This window comes from Nelumbo lutea, chromosome 8 (genome assembly GCF_056320005.1).
Source record: "Nelumbo lutea isolate HS-2025 chromosome 8, American lotus-T2T, whole genome shotgun sequence".
NCBI classification, from domain to species: Eukaryota; Viridiplantae; Streptophyta; class Magnoliopsida; order Proteales; family Nelumbonaceae; genus Nelumbo; species Nelumbo lutea.
The window spans coordinates 53,815,087-53,841,679 of NC_142691.1; the positions used below are offsets into that span (position 1 = coordinate 53,815,087).

Here is a 26,593-nt window from a genome sequence, read left to right on the forward strand (position 1 = left end):
GTCTTGCAAGAAACCCTAGTTCGACTACAACTTATTTGGGACTGATTGAGATCAATTTTCCTCTGATTTTTGCAAGAAAAATCCAGAAGGATTTTGTGCTCACATCCCTAGTTCGATCCAAGCAGTTGAATTGCAGTTTTGCTGAAAACTACGTTGCTGAACCGGCTTTAGGAGTACACTGTGCGGTCTTCAGTGGAGGCTGGTTTGAGGATTGATTTGGGCGTGAATTTCCACCTTGGGATCTGCTCTTGTGGCATTCGTATTAGGTATACCTCTCCCTCTTCGTTTGGTTTCAAATATGGTCCGGTTCAGTGCAAGACCGATCCTGAAAAATGCAGTTTTTTGAAACATAGGAATTCGGTTCGCGGAAGGATTAGGAAATTTTTGAAAATTTTCCCAGCCATGTAGCGTGGTTTGGTCACTCATGTGATGGATCCTAACCCTTCACGACCACCCAAAACTAGGGTTTTATAGGACTTGGGAGAATGGGAGAAGAGGAAAAAGTTCAATTGCTCCTACTAGAGGTTCCCTAACTCTTTCCAACACAAATCACTCTTAATTGAAATAAATAGGCTTCCCTTTGATCCCCAGGTGTAATCTTTATAGTGTCTCTAGAACCCATAACAAAGTTTCTCCAGTTATCTAGGGTTTTCGGGAAAAAAAATCTCCAAGAACCTGCTTTGGGCTTCAACTAGGGATGAGAAACTCCACAAAAACCCTCCCAACTGGGCTATATAAGCTAACTAACAACCGACCAGTGGGAGGTGAGAACCTGCTCTGATACCAAGTTGTAAAACACACTTGTAATAATTCAGAAAAGAAAAGAAAAGAAGAAAGAGAAGTTTCAGTAGGAGTTTGAAGAAGAAAATGAGTGAAAAGGAGAAAGGAAGAGAAAAGAGAAGAGTTTGATCTCTTTCTCTCTAGCCCCCATAGATCTCTTTTATTTCTTTTAATTCTAATCTAAGTACAATTCCATGAGTGCCCTTAATGGGGTGGCCAACACTAAAGAAACAATAAAAACAAGTAACAGGCCCACTACTCAAAGAACATAAGCAAAAGCATGACTTAAATAAAATAAAGAAACTAAGGCCCATTCGGCCCATTCTCAGTACAAATGCCAAAATAGTCTTGATCTTTAAAGACAAGCTCCAAAGAGCTCAGTGCACCTATTTCTCTACTGGGCTGTTGAAAGATCTACCCAAAAAGACTTGTTGGACAGCCCCTAAATTGGAGACAGAGAGGGAGAGTACCTTTTTGAGGAAAATGGTTTGGATGTAGTTGTGAGAAAGAAACAGCCGCTCAACTAACTACTATAGGGTTTCAAATCGAAAGAGAAAGGGAGGCTTTTGGGAGGGTTGGGAGGGAGAGTGCCTTTTTGTGAGAAAGATGTACTCAACATGAGGAAAATGGTCTGGAACTTTGGGTGTAGTTGTGAGAAAGAAGCAGCTGCTCAACTAACTACTTATAGGGTTTCAAACTGATAGAGAAAGGGAGTCTTTTGTGAGGGGCAATTTTGACTTTTTTAGAAAACAGTGGGGCCAAGCTTGTGAAGAACATTTAATTTAAACACAAATCTGCAAAAGTTAAAAGAAAGATGAGATTTTGATGCCTCATCCCAAAATTTCAACTTATTTGGTAGAAAAAAGGATGTTTAGAAGGAAACAAAAATAGAAGCACCAAATGTATGGGGTGTCAAGCACAGTTGTTAAGGCGACACTTAGGCGGGCACCTAGGTGGCAAGGCATCCTTGGAGGCTTGCCTCGCCTAATCTCCAAGCAATTTTGTACGTTGTGTTATAAGATACTTTTATGTTCAACCAAAGGGAGCAAGACCACTCCCAAATGCTAGAGGTGAAAGTGTAGGAGTATAGCAAATGTAAAATGAATTATCCATTTGCATTGCAGAGAAGCGTTTGTGAGAGGGAGACACCAGTTGGGCCTTCTCAATGGAAGTTGCTCATAGGAGTTGATTTTGAAGTGGCGTACCTCCTGGTAGAAATCCTTAACCTTAGGATTGATTGCATTACTCCAAATCGACCTAGAAGAGGAAGCCAACTGAGATGATGGGGGAGAAACGAAGAATAAAAAAGAAAGAGGTACATGCAAAAGAGCCTGAAGGGTGAGGGTCCAAATTATAGAAGAAAGAGACAAAAGGTTACAACAAACTCCTTCCGAAAGAGAGAGGAGGTTGGGCAATAGAATAGATGCCAGGAAAATGATCCTTCAAGGGGCTACCCCCCCACCCACCATAAATCCTCCCAATATTTAATTTCGTCACTCCTTGAGGCATCACAACAAATGTGCTGAAGGAACGATAGAAAAAGTAATAAAATAGCCTGTGATGTGATTTTTAGGAAGTCACGCCAGTTAACAATGCGCTTTCCTATTAGACATGTCCACAAGTCACGACTCTTAGACAACTCTAGAGCTTTTATGGCCAGACTCTAGAGTTCCTAGGCACATAGACAACTCTTACATGAAACTTGATTGTTAGTTGTATAATTAGTGAATAGTTGGAAAATGAAGCCATCATTCTTGAAAGCATCTACTTTCTACTTGTAGTGTGAATATAGTTACTGCATTAACATGAACCTCTGATTCACTTACCAAGAAGATGTGAAGTCCTTAGCTACTTGATTCTCATTTTCTGCACTCTTTATGAATGCAAAAAAGAACCATTATTCTATCTAGTGAATTTTATGATCAACTGTGTAAAAACAGCTATATTCAGAATATTAATTTGAGGAATCTCCTCTATCGTATGCTTTGCATTGATGACATAAGCTAATAATCTAATGATCAATATTCTATATATTTTGGCTTCTGTTTCTAGAATTGGTTTACTTTTAGCATGTGGAATTTGGACTTGCACCAATTACTTCAAGGACAATATAAAGATTTTCTCATCCATTATTTTCTGCTCCTTGCAGAATTCTCAGTAAATGTTCATTTGCTGTACAGGAACTTGGAATTAATTGTATAGAGCTCATGCCATGTCAGGAGTTTAATGAACTGGAGTATTTCAGCTACAACTCTGTCTTAGGTGACTATAAGTATGTGCATTCAATTTTTTTACTAAGTTAATTTTTAGTAATGTTTTTTGTTTTTTATTTTCTATTTTTGTAAAAAATTATAGCTCTCTGTTGAAATTAGTTAGTTACTCCCAGTTTTTTATTTATTTTTCTGTTCTTTAGTGCCACAGCGGCATTCTTGTAATTCCACTTATTTTTATTATTAGTTGGGTCGCCCTAATATAAAAGCTAATAGCTGGTGCCGCCAGCCATAAGTTTTGAATCCAAAATTTTCTTCTCTCCTCTCTTCTCTCTTCCTCTTCTCCCTTCCTCTCCTCTGATATCTCTAGCCTGGAAAACATGGTATCAAGCGGGCTTTCTGAGATTAGAAAGAGTGTGATAAGTCTTCCTTTTTTTGACTTCTCCTAGCTGTGGATCGAATCTGATCAAGAAGTAGATCGGACTGATCTGAAGGGGGTTCTACTAGTCTTCTTCTCTTCTTCCTTGGCCATGTGCCAAGAAACCCTCAAAGGAGGGGAAATCTGATGCTGCGAAGATAGATCTCTCTTCTGTGGATCGTGCGATCCTCTCTTGTACCCATTTAAGTGGGTTTTTGGAGGTCTAGATGACCTGAAACTGCTTGGTCTCTTTCAACTGTTGATCGTGTGATCCTGATTTTTTTTTCCTACCCAGACAATTGGGCGGTGTAGGTCTGAATGACCTGTAACTGTAAGACAGTGGTTGGCTATCTTCCTTGCAAACTTTTCCAGTAATTGTTATCCAAGAAAAGTGATGAAAGGGTACATGCAAGGTCAGCCTAGCTCTAGAATTGCCCCTCTTTGTTTCTGAACTGTCTTTCAGCAATGTGCAAACAAGCTGATCTATGAGGTATCCCTAAAATTTATACTTGACTGAGACTGATTGAATTGTGGCTGAACTAGGGACTGAACTGACTCAACTGTAATTGAACAGTGGCTGAACTGAACCAATCTGAACGGAATTGTTAATGAATTGTGGCTGAACTGTGACTGATTTTGAACAGAACTGATCTGGGAACCTAAATCTTATAACATGTCATCTGAGGATTCTATCCTGTCTAGTGGGTCCTCCAGTCAAGGTGGAGTGAGTGGGGGATTTGACATGAGTTTCCACATGGCTGTGATACCTTTTGATGGTCTTAACTACATAGAATGGTCAAGGGGAATCAAACTATACATAATAGCCCGGGGGAAGGTAGGCTATATTAATGGTAAAACTAAAGAATTGAAGTCGCAGGGGGTAGAGCATGATAGGTGGGATCAGGAAAACAACATGGTGATGTCATGGCTGTTACTTTCTATGTTGCCTCCAGTTAGGAAGATCTTCATGTAGGCTGAAACAGATATTGAGATTTGGGAGCAGGCAATATCTACCTATTCAAAGCAACATTATTATGCCAAAATATACCAATTGCAAGCTGCCTCTACTTGTAAGAAGGGGGAGAGGACCCTCTCAACCTACTATTCAGATTTGACCTCAATTTGGAAAGAACTAGATTACTATCAGAACATTGATTGGAAGTGTGATGCTAATGCTAAGGCCTACAAGTCTCTGGTTTCCCAACAACGGGTCTTTGCCTTCCTCTTGGGGCTGAACCTTGTATATAAGTCCCTCAAAGTTCAGATATTAGGAAGTAAAGATCTTCCTTCAGTACAAGAAGTGTATGCTCTAGTACAATCCGAAGAGAGCAAGCAAAGTGTGATGAATAGCTCCGAGGGGGAGCATATTGCCTTAGTGACTAAAGGGAGTATGGTTGTAGGAGGCAATAATTCCTTTAAGAAGAGTGACTTTTAGAAGAGAGTGAGTGATAAGGATAAGTTAGGTGTACACATTGCCAAAAGGCCAGACATACTCGAGATACTTGTTGGGACCTCCATGGAAAGCCAAAGTGGGCCCAGGAGTTGAGTAAGAAATCAGATAGAATAAGAAGTTGGGACAACAGAGTCAGAAAAAAGTTCAATACAACAAACTTGGCCTCTCAGGAGCCTCATTCATCTGCTGTTATTAACCAAGACCGCCCATCCATTGCCGATCTCCAGGAAGATATCATTAATTCTTTTCGTGACCACTTGGATCTGTATGAGAGAGCAATCCGCTAAATGGATTTTGATCCTCTTGCCTCGACTTCTTTTGCATCTACTTAAGGTAATGGTAATCCTGCCATAACCTTCCATGTGCCTTCCCATTCATCTGATTGACCTTGGATAATTGACTTTGGAGCTTCAAACCTTATGACGGGTAAGTCAAATTGTTTTCAATCCTATCAACTTTTATCTGGTAGGGACAAAGTTAGATTAGCTGATAGTTCTTTTTCCACCATAGCTGGCCAAGGAACCATAACCCTTCCTTTTGGACTTACCCTTTCTAATGTATTACATGTTCTAAAATTACTTATAAACTTGTTTTCTGTCAGTAGCATTACAAATTCATTAAATTGTTCAGACCCTTTTCCCTTCTTCTTGTGTTCTATAGGATTTGGACTTGGGGAAGATGATTGGTAGAGGTTGTATGGTGGATGGCCTCTACATGTTGGAGAACAAAGCTAGTCTTGCGGTCATTGAATTGATGAGTCAAGTTTACTCATGGCATAGTCATTTGGGTCATTTATCTTTTGGGTCACAAAAGATCTTACTTCCAGATTTATTTAAATCAATGCCAATGTCTAAGTTCAAATGTCAAACTTGTCAGTTGAACAAACATTGTAGAAATAATTTTTCTTCAAGAAATAATAAATCCAATTTTCCTTTCCATATTGTTTATTCTGATGTTTGGGGCCCTATTACTTTACCATCTGAGCTTGGCTATAAATTTTTTATTACTTTTATTGATGACTATTCCAGATATACATGGGTGTACCCCATGCGGTCCAAGGATGAAGTACCAAAGGTTGTAAAAGATTTCCAATACATGATATTCACCCAATTTCGGACAAAGATCCAAATTTTTCAGTTTGACAATGCCAAAGAATACTTCCACAGTGATCTCACGGAGTTCTTTGCTTCGTGTGGGCCTACCCACTATAGCTCTTGTGCCAAAACTCCTCAACAAAATGGTGTTGCAGAAAGAAAAAGCCGCCATCTACTTGAAGTGGCTCGTGGCTTACTCATCCATATGAGTGTTCCAAAATGTTTTTGGTTAGATGTCGTGTTATGTGCTACCTATCTCATCAACTGTATGCCATCTCGGGTGTTAGGGTAGAAGGACTCTCATCAACTCTTATTCCCTAAAGCCCCCCCTTTTCTATTTTCATGTGTGTTTGGTTGTCATTGTTTTGTTCAAAACTTGTCTCCTACTCGTGGTAAACTTGACCCTCGTGTTCTTCCTTGTGTATTCTTGGGCTATCCCAAAAGGGTTACCGTTGTTTCGTTCCTGTTTCTTAGAAATACTATATTTCTATGGATGTGTCTTTTTTTGAGAGTGATCCTTTCTTTCCGGTTTCTCCTTAGGGGGAGAATAGGGTGGAGGAGAAACAATTTCAAATGGTACTTCCCCTACCTTACCCCCTCCATTTTATGTCTTTCTCCATTGCCGCAAGGGCGATCCGGGTTCAAAAGCTGTGGAGCAACTTGAAACTGTATTGCCAACATCATCAGATTCATTGGGGACAGATCCCATCTCGTCGGGTATTATTATTCTTATTGACATTCTTTGTTCTATTGCTATTGATTCTTCTTCTACCAATGACCTTGACATTCCTATTGCACAAAGGAAGGGAGTTAGGTCTTGTACCACAAAAAATCCTATCTCCCACTTTATTTCATACGAGAACATCTCATCCTCCTTTTGTGCTTTTCTCTCTTCCATTGACAATGTTCCTATCCCCAAAAATGTGGCAGAATCTCCTTCAGTACCTTAATAGACAGATGCAATGAAAAAAGAGATGGATGGCTTACATAAAAATGATACATAGGCATTAGTGGACCTTTTTGTGGAAAAGGAACCGGTAGGGTGCAAGTGGTTTTTACAATAAAGCATAGGGCTGATGGTACAGTAGAATGGTACAAAGCTCGGTTGGTGATGAAAGGGTTTACTCAGGTGTATGGAGTAGACTACACAGAGACATTTACTCCGGTTGCTAAGATGAATTCTATTATAGTTTTTTTTCTCTTATTGCTAACCTTGATTGGGATCTCCACTAGTTAGATATTAAAAATGCCATCCTGAATGGTGATCTTGAAGAAGAGGTGTACATGGTGCAATCTCCTGGTTTCTATGTTCAAGACCAAGAGAAAAAGGTGTGTAGGTTAAAGAAGTCCTTGTATGGACTAAAATAATCACCGAGAGCTTGGTTCAAAAAGTTTCACCTAGCTGTACAACAAATTGGTTATAAATAGTGTCAGACTGATCATACATTATTTTTGAAAAAAGGAGAGGGAAAAATTGCAGACTTAATAGTGTATGTTGACGACATAGTGATCATAGGCGATTGGAAGGTAGAAATTTAGAGACTGAAGGAGTTCCTAGCCACTCAATTTGAGGTGAAGGATCTAGGTCCCTTGAAGTACTTTTTTTGGAATTGAAGTGGCCCGTTCAAAAAAGGGGTCTCAAAGAAAATACATCCTAGATTTTTTATAGGATACATGAAAACTTGGAGTCATGCCTGCTGACTCCCCCATTGATCCAAATCACAGATTAGGTGATTGTCAAGGTGAGACTATCAAGGATGTAAAACAATTCTAGAGACTTTTGGGCAGACTATTATATTTGTCTATGACATGACCAAACATTGCTTATGCTGTGGGTGTTCTTAGTTAATTCATGCATGCTCCTAAGACTACACACTTAGAGGCAGCCAATAGAATCCTTAGGTATCTAAAGAAGTTCCCAAGGGCTGGTTTACTTTTCTAGAAGATTGGTCACTTGAAGGTTGAGGTGTATACAGATGCTGACTGGGCCGGATCAGTTGATGACAAAAAATCTACTAGCGGGTATTGTACCTTTGTTGGAGGAAACCTAGTCACATGGAGGAGTAAGAAACAAAATGTTGTGGTGAGATCTAGTGCTGAAGCTGAATATAGAGCAATGTCCCATGGAGTGGCTGAAGTTATGTGGATAAAGAACTTGCTGAATGAGTTGGGATTTCCTGTTGATGGCCCCATATACTTGTATTGTGATAACAAAGCTGCTATTGACATTACTGCCAACCCGATGCTTTATGATAGAACTAAACATATTGAGGTTGACAAGCATTTTATTAGGGAAAAAATTATAAATGGAGAAATGTGCACTCTATATGTCAGTTCCACTGATCAACTTGCAGACATCTTTACCAAGGAATTACATCATCTGCGGCATAATGATTTATGTGACAAGTTGGGCATGATTGATATTGATGTCCCAACTTGAGGGGGAGTGTTGAAATCAGTTAGTTACTCCTAGTTTATTTATTTATTTTTCTGTTCTTTAGTGCCGTAGGGGCACTCTTGTAATTCCACTTATTTTTATTATTAGTTGAGTCACCCTAATATAAAATCTAACCGCCGGCGCCACTAGCCATAAGTTTTGGATCCAAAATTTTCTTCTCTTCTTTCTTCTCTCTTCCTCTTCTCCCTTCCTCTTCTCTTCCTCTCCTTCTCTGATATCTCTAGCCTGGAAAACACTCGTTCTAGTTTCCTTGTGGAGGTAATTTTGCATTTGAATCCCGAGATGCGATTTCACTTAAATAATTTGAATAGACTAGAAAATTTGTAAAATCTAGATTTATAGATTTTCCACTTTGTCGCTACTGCTTTATTACAATTGCTTTGAAAGTTTGATATTCCAATTGACTGCCTAAGTTTTGTGTAAATTTAAAAGTTCGATATTTTGTCAAACTACCATATTATTTCCACTTATCCTTCACCATGACTTTGAGGGCTTGAGATCCCTTGTTATGTGCTTAATCTTAGAAAGAAATGATGTTACCTTTTTCATTGATCAGATGTATAAGTTTAATATATTATATTAATCATAAGTATGCTTTAGTAGGTTTAAGAGCCAAAAAAGAGAAAGTTTCAGAAACTCAAAAAAAGCCTAGGGCTGACAGCCGACCAAAAACTGTAGTTTTGGTGGAGAAAGAAACCAAATTAGAAATTTAATACTTCACAGAAACTAATGCAACAACTTTTGTTGGTTTTAAAATGTCGTAGAAATTGAATCCAAGTTCCCATCATCACAAAAGAAAATCTTCATCTTGGACCTGAAATTGTATTTTTCTTGAATTTCTTAGTAAAATTCCACAAAAATATCATAATTGTTTCAAATGTACTTGAAACTTGGCCATGTTGACAGATTACTTTAGTTGTTTTTTTTTTTTGGGCTTTTATGTCTCTTTTATAGGCTATTTATGTCCTTTTCATTGTTTGATGTCATGGGGTTTCTTTGTTATTCTGCATAGAATGGGCAAATTGCCCATGCTTCTCTTCTCTCACAATCTTTGTGCTGTCTTCTTATCTTTTTTCTTTTCCCTTCACTTTTATTCTTTTTTTCTTATTCTATTGTATGATTTCCTCTATCTGAATTCTACAGCAAACATACACCTTGGTGTCGGAGCGCAAGTTCCTGTGCTGCATCCTTTTTTCTTTTTGAAATAAATCTAATGCAGTATTGATAAAAAAAAGAAAAATCTAATGCAGTTCAAAGATTAGAAGTCTGCATAGAGATATGAATGGATTGATCAGTATGTTGTGTTGTTTTTGAAGATTTCTGGAGACATTTGGAGCTCTTTGGTACCTAAATAACAGTGCTAAAGTTTATTCTTGAAAACCAAAGAAAATCAGAAATTTAAATTTTGGACTAGATCAAGGTAAATAGGAGGTGCAATCAAACTGAGCTGAGCTGAACTTCAAGATTTTGAGCCGAATATTTTATTGGTTGAATTTGAGTTAAAAAAACTAATCGAATTTACCCTGAGATTTGAGCTCAATTAGCATTGAACTTGAATTGAGCTTATTCGAATTCGAGCATGGACTATTTGATTAAAGTTTGATTCAATTTCACCCCTAAAGGTAAGTTGGGGTTGATCCATTGTGACACTTAATGCTTGGAGGCTTTATTGCTTATTTTGATATTATGATAGTGGGCGATTTGAAAACTTTGCCTTGTTATGGTTTCTGGAGTGAGTGCCACTCTATTCTCCCCTTTCTACTTTGGTGCAAGGTGTGGAATGCTACCCTTTACTATTCTTTGTGATCCAGATCTTTACTGTATCACTGTTGTTGATACAATGAACCTATGTATTAAATTTTTCGTAGCAACATGGGAAAACCATGTTGCTGAACTTGTGATTGATACATCTATATATGACTACTGTGGAGTTTGATGGGAACAACTAGCTGCACCATAGTAAAGCATGGTAAATGGGTGCAAAAAATGAAGAAAACATAATGGTGATGTTATGGTTAGTTAACTCTATTTCTGCCATAGTACAAAACTAGAAATTATTTATAGATGAACATTGCCAAAGAGAGATTCTTTATTTTTTTGAAAGCACAATGGCTGATTTTATTCAAGATCAAACAAATTTGCAACTGACATTTCGCAGTTAAGGATGCTCTCAATACAATCAGAAAACACCCAGGACCTGTTCTCTTTGGTAATGACAGCTTGCTTGGCCAAGTAGTGCGCTGTGAAGTTTGCTTTGTGAGGAGTGTAATCTACATCATCTGGAATGATTATATGAATGGGTAATAGTCTGACTGCTAATTCTCCATGGGGCAAAGGATGAAGTTTCCAATAGCATCTTGCATATCTTCAATGCGTCTCTTCCATGACCACCTGCATTATCTCAGAATCCTAGCACAATGGGAGACCTTCTCTAAGGATGAGAATTTGTCCTTCCAAGGAAGTGGAAGGTATTAGCAGTTCGGATATGTTGGCTAAATAAGATCCACTTGCATCACAAATGACTACACGTCCTGCTGATTATTGCTATTTGGCCTTGCTTACTTTGATCTTCATGATTCTACACAAAGGCTTCACCCATCAAATGTTGCATCTAGACTTCAGAGTCTCAACAATTGTTGACCTCTGCCTGGTCATGGTCCTTGATTCCAAAACACCATATCTTTTTTAGGTGAGCATGGACCATTTTAATTTGTGTTGCTTGGTCTGGTTCTGACTTCTGACATTTTGTGTCTCTGATGGCTGGCTTATTTCATTGTCACCCACCTCGAGAGGATCTCTAATCTCAAAGTGAATTGGGGCAAGAGTTGTGTAGGGGGAGTAAATAAAGAAGAGGTGGAAAACCTTGCTAGGTTGTTGGGTTGTGAGGTGTGGGACTGGCCATTACATTACTTGGGTTTACCTTTGGGGGGAACCTACACTCTGAAAGTTTCTGGTATCCAGTGTGGAAATATTTTCAAAGAGGTTAGCAGGGTGGAAAAATTACATCTCTTTAGAGGGAAGAATTCCCTTAATAAAGTCAACTTTATCTGACATGCCTGTCTATTTTTTATCTACCTTCAAAATCCCTACTAAAATGGTTAATCAATTGGAGAAATTAATGAGGGATTTCTTGTGGCAGCCAGGGGAAACAAAGAAAGATCATCTGGTGAAGTGGGAGGTGGCCTCTAGAAGTAGGGATAATGGGTGTCTAGGTATAGGAGATATTAGGCATAGAAACCTAGCTTTTGTTGGGGAAGTGTTTGTGGAGATTGCCTTTGGAACAAGATAAGTTGTGGTACAAAGTGACTGAGTATTCATGGCTTGGCAGACAATGGTTGGGATGTGGTTTCGATCCTATGGCATCTCAGTCATTTCCTTGGAAAGCTATCCATGGTATTTTGCCATCCTTTCTTTTGTATATCAGGTTCAATGCTTGTGCAAGCATTAAAGTATGCTTCTGGGAAGACGTATGGTTTGGGGATACTTTTCTAAAAAACAAATTTCTCTAAATAAATGAAGAGTAATTTCCTCTATATGTAGAAATAGAAATTCATGGGACTTGGGGCTGAGGAGAGGATTAAGGGAGTTCTGATTTGGTTTGGTAGATGATTTTATCTCCCTTCTAAGTATTGTATTTTTAGATCAATCTTGTTTGAATAGTAGAATTTGGTAGCCATCTCCTTTTGGCTTCTTTACTCGTACCTCCTTTTTCACTACTCTCCTTTAGTCTTTTGGCCTAGCAGGATCTTTTCCAGTGAAGGAAATTTGGTGTAATTGTGTACTCCAAAGATAAGGGCTTTTTGTTGGGAGGTGGTGGTTAAAAAAATCAATACCTTGGACAAGCTTCAAAGAAGAAGGCCAAATTGATGCCTATCACCTCGTGTATGTAGCCTCTGCCTTGCCTGTGGTGAGACAGTTATACATCTATTATGGTCTTGTTTGGAATTGGCTTTCGTCTCTCTTTGGTTGCAGGTGGACTTCTTTGAATATGGTAGGCCTCTTTGACCCAAATCTCTTTAGACTTCTGAAGAAAAGGGGATGAGTAATGGAGCCACAAGAGCAGCAATCCTTTGGTCAATTTGGGAGGAGAGGAATAATAGAATCTTTGAAGGGATTGAAAGATCTAAGGAGAAAGGCATTGACTCCATAGCTATTAAGGTCATACATTAGCTGAAATCAATTGAGTTATTCAAAGACTACTCAGTCGAGGACATTTTTAGGGGATGGTCTGTAGTGGCGAATTCATCTATAAAGAAGGTGATTCAGGATGAATGAATCCCCTCAATGCAACAAAGGGTGAAGTTGAATTTTGATGGAAGTCCATGGGTAATCTGGGCCCCTCTGTCATTGGGAGAGTATTCAGAGATGCGGAGGGTGGACTGGTTGCATTCTACTTTGGACCAATAGGTGTGGGAGATTCACTAAGAGCTCAGGTTATGGCCTTACTTCAAGACTTGAGGCTGGCTAAGCAGTGGGGCTTTCACAATCTTGAGGTGGAAGGGGATTTGAAGTTACTATTAGGATGGTTGCAAAAAGAAATCTTAGTACAGGAAATGATGAAAATATTCAGCTATGCATGGAAAGTTTGGGTACTCTTCAAGTGGATCAGGGGATCAGCTAATGGTTTACCTGATACTTTGGCAAAGCAAAGGACTTGTGGGGAAAATCTGTTTTGGGCTATGCTGTAATCCTTGAGATAACTTTTGGGCCTATGGGGTCAACAGTCTTGTAGTGAGTGATTGACATTTGTACTCGTTTATCTATTTAAGTAATGTAACTTACCATTTCCAATAAAAAATGTACCGCTATTTGAGTACTAACTTGTTACTTGGTATAGAGATATGTTTTCCAGTGTAAGTATACACTAAATTTGCTTGAGGAGTCAAGCATGATAGGCTGTAAACCAGTAGCTACACCTATAGTTCAGTACACTAAACTTGTATCTGATCAGAGGGATTTAGTTGATAATCCAAGATAGCATTGAAGGTTGGTTGGGGATCTGAATTACTTGACTATAACACAGCTCAACATATTGTTTGCAGCTAGTGTTTTTAGTTAGTTTATGGAATGTGGATTCACCCACGGTTCCTCATTTAGATGTTGTGTTTAGGACATTAATTGAAGGGTTCTCTAGGCCTTGGAATGATTTACAAAGATTATGGACATTTTTCTATATCAAATTACACTGATGTAGATTGGGCTGGTTTACTCTCAAACCATCTGTCTACTACAGGGTACAGGCTACTGTACATTTCTTAGGGCTAATCTTGTCTTGGAAGAGTAAGTAGTGTAGTTGCTAAGTCTAGTTTCAAAGCCAATTATTTGGCAATGAGCCACATCATAGGCAAACTTACACCGATTAAGAGTTTATTCAAGAGATGGCATTTCCAGTTCCATTTCCTATGCATATTCATTGTGACAGTCAGGCTGGTATACTTATTTTCCTCAAAACCAGTATTTCATGAGAGCCTGAGAGTAAAGCATATTGAAGTTGATTGCCACTTTGTATGTGAGAGGATACAGAGTAATGGTATAGAGACATCATTTATCATATTTGACATTCAGCTTTCAGATTTATATAACAAGGTGTTACCTAGAGCCCAGGGTGACATCATTATTTCCAAGTTGATTCTATATGATATATACACAGTGGCTTGAGGGGGGTGTTGGGAGTATTCTTTTTTTTTGAAACTGTAAAGTATTTCATTAGTATTCTTAACACCATACAACTATGCAGATCCCTGTACAAAGAGAATCTGTACAAGAGGAAATAAACCGGTATACCCAAACAATTAGCCCCAACCAAAATTCTGAACTCCTTACAAAAGGAAATCCTGATAAAGAAAGAGCATGAATGCTTATTTTTGAATAAAGGGTGTTTTTCCAGCCATGAATGCATCATTCCTGAGATCCTTTTAAACACCTCTTCTTTTGTACTTTGTCTGTCTTCAAAAACATTGTTGTTTCTTTCATCCCACACCGCCCAAAAAACTGCTGAAGGGAGGATGTTCCAAGCTAATATTCTAGCCCTGCTTAATCCATTTACATACCAAGCTCCAATGAATCCCATCACATCAGTCTTGAAGCACATGTGAATCCCAAACAAAATCTCTTGTCCAAATCCAATAAGTGAATTCGCATTGCAGTAACAAATGACTACTAAATTCTATGCAATCATTGCAAAGAATGCAAGTCATATCTGCCACCTCCATACCTCTCCTAGCTAAATTGTCCTTAGTTAGGATCTTATCCAGCACTGTGGACCAAACAAAGAAAGCCAGCTTGGATGGAACAGACTTTGCTCAAATCCTGTCACTAGGTTGAAGTGTCCTCCCCTACCAAATTGTTATAAGAAGATTTTACAGAGAATCCCTGATTTCTCAAATAACCATTTTCTTTTGTCTTCCCCTACTCCAGATGTTCCTGAATCATAAAGAACCTGGGGCAAACTGACCAAGGAGGTCTCCTCACAATCATTTAAGTTCCACCTGAATTGGGGGTTCCATATACAAAGCCCATTTTGCCTCTCTAGGTAATCCGCCACAGATGCACCCTTATTGGTAGCAATCTCGAACAGGTCTGGGAATAGAACCCTTAGTGGACCATTCCCACACCAGTAATCCTTCCAAAAAAAAACTCTCTCACCATTGCCAACTTCATACTTTATACCCTCCATATACTGATAATTGTGTTTCTGTGTTGCCTTCCAAACTGAACACCCATAAGATGATCTTACTTCGTCTGTTTCCCACTCCCTGCTGCTGGAACCATTCTTAGCTACAATTAATCGACTGTCCAGTTGTTCATTGAATCTCCACAACCACTTCCCCAACAAAGCATTGTTGACCTGTTTTACTGATCTGATTCCCAAACCCCCATTAGTTCTGAAACAGCAAACATTTTTCCAACTCACTAGATGGCACTTTGACTCCTCCTTCCACCCCTCCAAAGAAAGTCTCTCATCTTTCTTTCTAATTAGGGTGACTTTACCCCCTTTTGATAAGTATTTTGTCTTCCAAGAGGCCAACTTTCTATCCACTTTTTCAATGACAGGCTCCCAAATGAAATTGGATTTGCAATTTTACCCAGAGGCATACCCAAGTACTTTGTTGAAAGTTACCAACTCTGAATCCCCAATCAGCAGCCCATGCTTCCAAGTTTAAGACATTCCCGACTGCCATTTTTTCACTCTTTTGGATGTTAATATGTAAACCTGTGATCACCTCAAACCATCTTAATATTGCTTTTACATTCCAGATTTGCTCCCAGGAAGCATTACAGAAGAAAAGAGTGTCGTCTGCAAATTGGAGCAGAGCAATCTCCACCTCCCCATTCTCTACTTTGAAACCTTCCACTAGTCCTCCCTCTACAAGCCTGGAAAGGGCTTCTGTCACGCAGATAAACAAGAGTGGGGAGAGGGGGTCCCCATGTCTCAGCCCCCTAGAACTCCAAAACAGCCCAAAAGAACTACTGTTTACCAGCATTGAGAAAGATGAGGAAGAAAGGCACACTTTTATCCCGTTTCTCCATTTCTCTTCAAAGTTCGTCCTCTTTAACATATAATCCAATAATTTCCAATTCACATGGTCATAAGCTTTCTCCATATCCACTTTACACAGCAGCCCTGCACGACCACATTTCTACTTGAGTATTATTTCGTTTGCAATGAGCACTCCGTCCACAATCAATCTACCTTCAATGAGCACACTTTGAGGTTCAGCAATCAAACTTGATACCACCTTTGCCATTCTATTTTCCAAAAGTTATGCTATTATCTTGTAGCAGCTGCTCACTAGACTAATGGGTCTTGTTGGAATAATGTTAGAATAACTTAGTTACAGTTGTTAGGGCCTGTTTGTCTAATTAAAGTGTTTTTTTATTTCGTTTTTTATTTCTGTTATGTCTGTTATTGTACTCAGGGGCACAAGGGTCTTTTCCCTTGTTATTTGTGTCGCCCTATATATATTAAATAAACACTGGCGCCGCCAGTACTGTTGCATTGCAAACTCTCTCTTTTCTCTTCTTTTCTCTTCTCTTCTCTCCTCTTTCACCTATCTCTGGCTGGCTACACTGCCAAGATGGTATCAGAGCAGGAATACTGATTAAAAGAGAGCAGACCGATCAACCCTACTGTCAAGAGAAGACCGATCAACCCTACTAGCAGAAAGGAAATCTGATTCTGGACTACAGAATAGCTACGACTGGTACAGTTCTTCCTCTATTTTTCTCCTCTTTACTCTCCTTGATCATGGGCCGAGTGAAAACCCTATGAATCTGGGACGGCTGAATGCTATCGAATTTGTGTAACCCTAGTTGTCTTGGATCGTGTGATCCTGTTGATGTGTTAAGACAACTGTAGGTGAATGCTGACCTGTCCTCTAAATGGTTTGAGTTGACTATAAGCAAGAAGGATCTCTCCTGCTGATTAGTGGCTGTTAGCCATTCTAGAATTCTGATAGGAAGGTCTGAAACTGCCGAATATTACCTCAGTTTTGTCCAGAATTTGGTATGGTTTGTGCACAATCTGGTTGGTAAACCCTAGTGTGTGGGTGTGAACTGAGTGGAGCATTGCTTTGTGGAGTAAGGAGGGGTCCTAAATCCGGTGTGTGGGACTGAGTAACTACTTGACCATGTCGACTGAGAATTCTGCTACTTCAGAATTCTCAGGGAACCACAATGGAGTGAGTGGGGGAATGGATATGAGCTTTCCCATGGCTGTCATTCCCTTTGATGGTCTGAATTACCTTGAGTGGTCTAGGGGGATAAAACTCTACTTCACTGCTAGGGGGCGAATAGGATACATCAATGGGAGAGTAAAGGAACCGAAGTATGGAAGTGCTGAGCATGACAGGTGGGACCAAGAGAACAGTATGGTGATGTCTTGGCTCTTGGTTTCAATGCTGCCACAAGTAAGGAAGACCTTTATGTGGGCTGAAACTGCTTGTGAGATATGGGAACAAGCGAAGTCCACTTATTCAGAACAGAGACACTATGCCAAGATATATCAACTATAAGCAGAATCTTCTACATGCAAGCAGGGGGAGAGGAGTCTTTCGATGTACTATTCTGATTTGACATCAATATGGAAAGAACTTGATCACTATTAGAATGTGAATTGGAAGTGTGATGAAGATGCAAAAGCCTATAAGTCACTTGTATCACAGCAACGCGTGTTTGCCTTTCTCCTAGGGCTGAATCAGTCATATGAGTCCATCAGGGTACAGATCTTGGGTAGTAAAGACTTGCCTTTAGTCCAGGAGGTGTATGCCTTGGTGTAGTCAGAAGAAAGCAGAAGAAGTGTGATGAATGGTGTAGAAGGGGAGTCAGTTGCCCTAGCGGTCCGGGGAAATTCAGATACAAATGTCAGAGGTTGTTTTAAAAGGGGTGACACTCAAAAAAAAAACAGAAGATAAAAGCAAGCTTTGGTGCACTCATTGCCGGAAGACACGACACACTAAAGATACATGCTGGGATCTCCATGGAAAACCTAAATGGGCACAGGATTTGGGTAAGAAGTCAGCACCGAATCAGGGCAAGAAACCAGGCCAACAGAATCAAAGAAGGTATAACTCAGCTAATCTGGCATCGACAGAGACTAGTCCTTCCGTAACTCAGGAGAGACATCTCGGTTCTGACCCTAAGGAAGATATTATCAATTCCTTCCATGAACATTTGGAGTTGTATGGTAGGACTCTCTGCCAGGTGGATTCTGGGCTTACTCCTACCTCATTTGCGTCTACATCAGGTAATGCCACAACCTTCCATGTGTCATCTCATACTATTGATTCACCTTGGATTATTGACTCCGGAGCCTCAAATCACATGACCGGTAAGTCAAATTTGTTCCAGACATATAACCTTCTCTCTGGGAGAGATAGGGTAAGACTGGCTGATGGTTCCTTTTCTACCATAGCTGGCCGAGGCACCATATCTCTCCCACTTGGCCTTACTCTTCCAAATGTCCTGCATGTTCCGAAATTACCTATTAATTTGTTGTTCATTAGTAGTATTACTCACTCTTTGAACTGCTCATTCACCTTTTTTCCGTCTTCATGTGTGTTTCAGGATTTGACCTCAGGGAAGACGATTGGTAGAGGAAGCATGGTGGATGGTCTCTACGTGTTGGAGAATAATGCTGGTCTAGTGGCGACTGAGTCCACAAGTTCGGCGAGTGAGAGTCAGGCCTATTTATGGCATAGTCGTTTAGGTCATCTTTTTTTTGAGTCGTTAAAAGTTATGTTCCCAAAGATTTTTGAGTCATTGTCAGTGAGTCAGTTACAATGTCAAACTTGTCAGTTGAGTAAGCATTGTAGAAGCTCTTTACCTTTAAGAAATAAAAGATCTGAATTTCCATTTCATATTGTTTATTCTGATGTTTGGGGCCCTGTTACTCTACCTACTGCGGCTGGCTATAAGTATTTTGCTACGTTGATTGATGATTATTCTCGATACACTTGGGTTTATCCTATGCGATCTCGAGATGAAGTGCCACAAATTGTGAAAGATTTCCAACGCATGGTGTTCACTCAGTTCCAAACGGAAATTCATATTTTCCAGTCGGACAATGCAAAGGAATATTTCCATAGTGATCTCACAAAGTTCTTTGCTTCGAGTGGGTCACTTCAGCGAAGCTTTTGTGCCAGGACACCCCAACAAAATGGTGTGGCTGAACGTAAAAATCGTCATCTACTCGAAGTTGCTCGTGGCTTGTTGATTCATATGAATGTGCCGAAACAGTTCTGGATGGTTGCAGTATTGTGTGCGACATATATCATCAATGGCTTGCCCTCTCGGCTACTAGAGTATAAGGCCCCACATCAGCTCTTGTTCCCTACAGCCCCGTTGTCCACCATTCCGATGCGTGTCTTTGGGTGTCGTTGTTTTGTCCACAACCTATCACCTACTCGTGGTAACCTTGACCCTTGGGCTATTCCTTGTGTTTTTCTTGGTTACCCCTCATCTCAAAAGGGGTATCGTTGGTATGATCCCATTGCCCGTAAGTACTATGTTTCCATTGATGTCTCATTCTTTGAGAGTCAACCGTTCTTCTCGGTTTCTCCTCAGGGGGAGAGTAGGGCTGAGGAGAAATAGGCGACGACTCAGATTCAACTACCTCCTTTACCCGATCCTCCTCCGTTCCGGGTTTTCCACCGTCGTCATAAGAGCCAACAGAGTTCAAGAGTCGTGGAGCCGGACACTATGCAACCAACATCATCGGATTCACCCGAGGCAGATCCGTCTCATCAGCCAGGTACACTTGCTCCCATTGCTCCTTTAAATGTTGATTCACATGTCCCCAATGATCTTAATATTCCTATTGCTAAGAGAAAGGGTGTTAGATCTTGTACCACTAATCATCCTATCTCTAACTTTGTGTCCTATGAGCATGTTTCACCCTCGTACCGTGCCTTCCTCTCCTCTGTGGACAGTGTTCCCATCCCTAAGACCGTGGTAGAAGCTTTGTCAAAACCTGAATGGATAGATGCAATGCAGGAAGAGATTGATGCCTTACATAAAAATGGTACGTGGGAGTTGGTAGATCTTCCTGAGGGGAAGGAACCAGTGGGGTGCAAGTGGGTGTTCACAGTGAAACACAAAGCTAATGGAACTATTGAAAGGTACAAGGCTAGACTGGTAGTAAGAGGCTTCACACAGGTATATGGAGTGGACTATGCTGAGACTTTTGCTCCTGTAGCGAAGATGAACTCCATCCGGATTCTTCTTTCCTTGGCAGCAAATCTTGACTGGGATCTTCACCAATTGGACATCAAGAATGCCTTCTTGAATGGTGACTTGGAAGATGAGGTGTACATGACCCAACCCCCAGGGTTCTGTGCTAGAGGCAGTGAACAAAAGGTGTGCAGGTTGAAAATGTCCCTATATAGATTGAAACAATCACCTCGGGCTTGGTTTAGTAAGTTCCATGTAGCAGTCCAACAAATGGGATTCAAACAATGCCAATCAGATCATACCTTGTTTGTAAAAAGTGGTGAAGGTAAAATTGCAGCTCTTATTGTGTATGTTGATGACATAGTGATCACAGGAGATTGGGAGGCTGAAATCCAGAGACTATAAAAATTCTTAGCCACTAAATTTGAGGTGAAGGATCTAGGCCCCTTACGATACTTCCTTGGAATTTAAGTTGCCTACTCTCACAAGGGCATCTTTATTTCCCAACGGAAGTATTTACTAGATCTACTAGAAGATACAGGCAAGTTGGGGGTAAAACCATCTGATTCACCTATTGAACCTAATCACCATCTAGGAGACAGTCAGGGAGAGTTTTTGAAAGATGTAAAGATGTTCCAGAGACTCGTGGGGAGACTTTTGTATTTGTCTATGAAACTCCCTTAACACATGCATTACACCTTATTTCACGATTCCCCAACATTTTTTATAAAATAGAACTGTGAATCCAATGGGCCCTGGGGCCGTATCCCCCTCTAAACCTCTTATCACTTCACCCACACTTCTTTCTCAGAAAAGGGCATCTCCAGGTCTCTAGCTTGTTCAGTCAACAAAGACTTGAATTGCAGGCCATCTAATGCTGGTCTAATCCTCCAAACTTCCTTATAAAGATTCTCATAATTATGTTTCTGGTTTTGTTTTATTCACACTTAAGACCTTTTATTTAGGGGTATAATAGTCTATTATCTTTTGTTAACTAAGTGGGGCAGTTTAGCCAATGCTGTTTTGCTACTAAACAGGGACATTGATGTAGTTTCATTGTTATTTTGAGAGACTAATATAAATAGATGCTTGGCTAATTGGAAGAATAGTTTTTCTCACAATTGAAAGCTCCTTTTTCTTCCCTATTTATTGCTGTTTTCATCCTATTGTCCATACTCCATACTCTTTTTCTATCTTTACTGCAGAGTAGAGGCTGATCAGGGATATTTATGAATCTTTCTTCATATTTATTGTCAAAAGTTAATTGTTTCTTATCAAATATTACGTTTTGATGCAGGCTGAACTTTTGGGGGTATTCTACTGTGAATTATTTGTCACCAATGATAAGATATTCATCAGGTGGTATACTTAATTGTGGCCGTGATGCAATAAATGAAGTCAAGACTCTTATTAGAGAAGCACATAAACGAGGCATTGAGGTGATATGTACTTATATTGCGTTTAATGTTATTTCTAGTTTCTTTAATTTGCTGGTTGATTTCTATCTGTGATCTTGCTTTTCAGGTGCTTTTGGATGTTGTCTTCAATCATACAGCTGAGGGCAATGAGAATGGCCCTGTCCTATCATTTAGAGGTGTTGATAACAGTGCCTACTATATGCTTGCTCCTAAGGTATACCTACAGATTTCTTTGGTGGGTTATGTATTTTAATTAACTTACATGTATCCTTTTCAAGAAAAAGGACTCCGTTTTACTTATTCAGTTGAATAATGTCAGTCACATAACCAGTTCGTACTAGAGAGAAAGCACCAGAAATCAGGGATATTTCAGAGAATGAATAGGCCCCACCCTAAACAGCCAATATATATATATATATATATATTGCGTGTGTGAGTGTGTGTGTGTAATTACAGAAAAGCCCTTATAGGGCTAAAGAAGAAGAAAACATAGAAAGAAATAAGGAATAGCATACAACAGGGACTAAATAATACGCAGATATGCAAATACCATTTAAAAAAAGAAAGAAAACAGTTGTGTACTTTGCTTTTCTTTTTTGAGGTGGGTTTTAATGCAATATTCAATGAAAATGTCATATTGATAGTTGATTCGTATATTAAATAGGTTATTCTTTGTTGTCTTTGGTTTTGACATATGATCCTATTTGTGATGGAAATCCCTTTTTCCTTTTTTGAACATATTACATTTTCTTTCCTGGAATTTGTATGGTGTTTTTGCCTCTTATGGCACTTTTTCCTTCAATTGGAGATGGATTAGATTGTTGCTTCTGGTTTTGTCTTAAATTTTATTTTTGGTCATTATTTAAGTTTATTTTTGGATGTGTATCTGTAAGCATTTATTAATTATGTGCATTATTTAGGTTTTAATTTTTGTTGAACACGGGCATTGTTTTTTGGATTTTATTAGTTGTTGACTGTAAAATGGTAAAGGGACCGAGTAGAGAAAGAAAAAGATGAAAATTATAAAATTACTGAATCCCTTATGTCTACAATGTTGAGAACTCATTATCTGGTTTAAGAAAGTATTTTTTTAGTAGGCATGAAAATTTCTGGTTGTAGCTTGTGCATTTCACCTCTGAAAGACACTAAGAGATTGTATGACCTACTGAGCCAATGTGCCTTTTCATTATTCCTGGCATGCCTAAATAATATTTTAAAGCTGCAGTGCATAGGGCATGCAACCTGCTACTGCTAGAAAATTTTTCTCTAATTTTTCTATCCCAGGTCTTTTGGTTTCTTGGTGATCATAAATTATTGATAAGGATATGGCCTATTTAATTGCTGTAGGGAGAGTTCTATAATTATTCAGGTTGTGGCAACACCTTTAATTGCAATCATCCTGTTGTGCGCCAATTTATATTAGATTGCTTGAGGTAAATATACCAGAATCTCCTGACCCTTTTTCTTTAATTTCTTTCAATTTCTCTAATTGATTACTGTTTATATTTGGGTGAATAAAACCTTTTCCTTAAATTCACCTTCAAAAATTTTGTGCACAAAACTTTTGCAACCTTTTGCATCTGCAGTATGTATGCATGTGTGTGTATTTTCTGCCTTATGGAGGGATCTTTCGGTTCACCCAGTCTGTACATCATATGGGGGATCCATGGATTGGCCACATGTTCAATCCTAAAAGTTCATATCATTAATATGCCACACCTTCTACTGATGTTTCCCACAAATAATATCAACTTTTCAATGTTTTTATTTTTTAATAAAAAGCTTGCATATAAAAGTGGATTTATTCTGTACATGTGGAAAGGTGTTTTCAGCTTAAATTTTTTTCTTTGACTAAAGGTAGGGAAGGAATTTGAAGATTCCTTTTCATCTTCAAACTAATTTGCCATGTGTTGTATTCCTTGGTTATTGAACGAGGCCCATTAAATTACCTAACTAGAAACCTAATTGTCATCCTTGTTTTTATATTTCTCCTATCATTTTTTTCTTTTACTGCAACAAGTTGTTAAAATCTGCAATGTTTTGGTGTTCAACAGATATTGGGTAACAGAAATGCATGTAGATGGTTTTCGCTTTGATCTTGCTTCTATCCTAACCAGGGGTTGCAGGTTGCCTACTACTGGCCTTGCTGAATTGTTTCTTCCTTAACCCAGTATTTAAGGTAGACTAACAGTTTGTTTTGTTTTGTTACTCTTTACCAAGCCTATGGGATGCAGTTAATGTATATGGGAACCCAATAGAAGGTGATTTATTGACAACAGGCACCCCCTTGGGCAACCCTCCATTGATTGATATGATCAGTAATGATCCAATCCTTTGTGGAGTGAAGGTACTTATTCTAGGTCTTTTTGTTACATTGAGGAATTTTTGCTTAGTTATTTAATGTAAAATTTATGCTTGAATAGTGAATGAACAGGTAGCTTTGGAAATTGTCATTGTTTAGGAGCTTGAAAATAGCCCCACAAAGAGCACTCCTGCCATTTTAGAATTTGGCATCATGATCATTAATGGGGCATGGCCTCTCTCATTTGAGAGAAATAGTAACCATTGACATTCTAACCAATATGTAGGAACTTGAAATTCAGAATCCACTAACAGAGGTATTTAGTTAAGTTGACTTGTACGGATTTGAGAATTTTACTGAACCACTTTGTTAATGCAGTTGAGTTACAAGGAATTAAGTACATGCTGCTTGGTCAATTGAAAATCTATTTAGCCTAAACAATTCAGTCTATCCTTTGAGTTTTAAAAGTTGGATTATGAACAATGTTTTGAAAGTCATACTAGACTGGAGGGTTGAATTACTTGAACAATCAAATTGAAGGTGAAAAACTGTGCAGAAATTAGGGATAGTGGGCATCTAAGTAGGCGCATGATTGCTGGGGGGGGGATTGGTGGAATTGATAGTGGGCATCTATCATAATCCTCTTAGATCAAACCCAAGGAGCCCATAGATTGCATGTTTGAATTTTTTTTTTTGATAAGTAAAAGGAAAAAAGTTATTAAAAGAAAAAAAAGAAACTGAATACAACCTCAGAGCAGGTGTTAAGATAATACCCCCCAGACCACACAACTATGGCCAACCAACAAGAACAACAAAAACAGAGAAAACAATAGGAACACATCATTTCTGCAACAACCACACCAAAGAAGCAATTCACTTGCAAAGCCACAAGTCAATCTTCCACCTCACCAAACTCTTCTTGGCCTCCCTCCTTATCCCAAGATTCTCCCGCTAACTCTTCAGAGACCTTTCTCAAGCTTTCTTCTCTCCTTTGTCTCTCATAAGCTTCCAAGGCTTTCCTTACAACATTCTCCCCCCCCACAAAAAAAAGAAAAAAAAAAAAATAAGAAAAAAGGAACAAGCCCAGGGAGTCTTCAAAACCACCTCTCCTTTCTTCTTCTCCTTATCCTTCGGATCCTCCTTAGGAGAGACCTCACTCGAATCAGACTCATCCCTCTCATCCCGCACAACTTTCTCTGACAAGTCTGGATTGATCGGCATCTCCTAGTTAGAACCATCTTGACGAGGTTTATTTCTGACCTCATTGGATGAGAATGAAGAAACCGGGCAAGATTTCTCCTGACTCGAAGATCTTAATTTAATCCTTCTTCTGTAGATCTTTTTATACTTACTTGTCAGTCCAGCTCCCACTAGGCCCTCTTTTATCCTTGAGAAAACTTTCATGATATGCACTACATTGAGTTTGCTTGAATTTATGGTCTTCTTTGGGATTTCCGAAGTCTCACTATTTGTGAAGATATATTTTGATGTACATTATTAGTATAGCCTTTGTTGTACAGTAACAGTATTCTCATTATTTTATTTGTTTCTTTTATCTTTCAGCCCTATAAGGGAATTCTTGTAACTGTGCATATCTTTTATATCTTTTAATATAAAAGGGGCTCTTTGGGGTGGGGGTCGGCTATTCTTGACACCCCTAAATCTGTTCTCTCTTGTTCTCAGTTCGGTTCACATGGTATTAGAGCAGGTTGCTCTTTGATCCATTTCTCCTTTTTTTTATCAGTTGAGAACTTTTTTCACTGCTGATTGGTCCTGGACCGTCTTGATCTTCCAAGAACCATTTTTCTGTACTCTGTCCACCTAGCAAGAGAGATTTCATTGGATTTCTCTCGTTTGACATCAGTTTGCAGTAAGATTTGAAAGGAATTGTCGCCTAGCCTTCATCAACATATTCTGAAGTTTTCATTGAGATCTGTGAAGTTTTGAGAGAGATCTGTACATCTCTTCTGGGCGGTTGCTTCCAGACTGTAGAGAAAACTGATGTGGGCCCCACCCACAGTTTGTAGGACAGCAGTGCAACTATTATTAGTCATGTCAGTGTTAGTTGGTAGTCAGCTTGTTATTTGAGTGTGTTATTTATTTTCAGTCTTTTATTTGTTTTTTTCTTGCCATGTAAGTATTAAGGGCAGTCCTGTCCTTTTCCCTATGTACTGAACATAATCTATAAATATTAAGAGAGTGGTGGCGGCAGATTGATTGAATCTGTTCCTCCTTTCAAACCTTTGTGTACTTCTGGTTCTTCTCCTCTTTTCCTCCTACTTTTGTTATACCTTTCCTAAATCTGAAATCTGTTAGGATTCAAGGCTGATTGTAGTCTTGATCGACTACTCAGACTTTCCTTTTCTGGACTGTGTATCCAGTTTTCTTCTATTGCTGGATCTTAGACAATCTCTAGTGACGGTAAGGGGTTTCTTTTCTCAGTTTTTGACTCTCTTGGATTCAATTACTGCTGATCTTGCTTGCTTTGATCAGTTTTTACTTCAGTCTAGTTCTTTTGGACTATTGTCGAACCCTATTTTTGTTGTTTTATGCTGTAATGGCGTCAGACAGAGGGGATATTATTCCCGTGAAGATGAATGGACAGAATTATGTGATGTGGAAGTTCCATTTTGATTTTTATGTTGAAGGGAAAGGTTTGGAAGGATACCTGAATGGGACTGTCACTAAACGAACTGAGACCGAGGTCAAAGCCTTACAACAATGGAAACTGGATAACGACAAGCTTGTTTCTTGGAGTCTTAGTTCTATTGATTATCATATTTCTGTACC

The 26,593-nt window shown here is 39.1% G+C and overlaps 1 protein-coding gene across 2 annotated transcripts in view; it reads left to right on the plus strand.

Annotated features, from left to right (window-relative positions):
• ISA1 (isoamylase 1) overlaps positions 1-26,593 on the plus strand; it is a 138,434-nt gene that overhangs the window by 34,886 nt on the left and 76,955 nt on the right. For both annotated transcript variants that reach the window (XM_088957540.1, XM_088957541.1), the window contains exons 5-10: positions 2,961-3,052; positions 21,381-21,522; positions 21,608-21,715; positions 22,849-22,934; positions 23,556-23,627; positions 23,722-23,848. In XM_088957540.1, the coding sequence (XP_088813666.1) occupies positions 2,961-3,052; positions 21,381-21,522; positions 21,608-21,715; positions 22,849-22,934; positions 23,556-23,627; positions 23,722-23,848 (627 nt within the window). The remainder of the gene's footprint in view (positions 1-2,960; positions 3,053-21,380; positions 21,523-21,607; positions 21,716-22,848; positions 22,935-23,555; positions 23,628-23,721; positions 23,849-26,593) is intronic.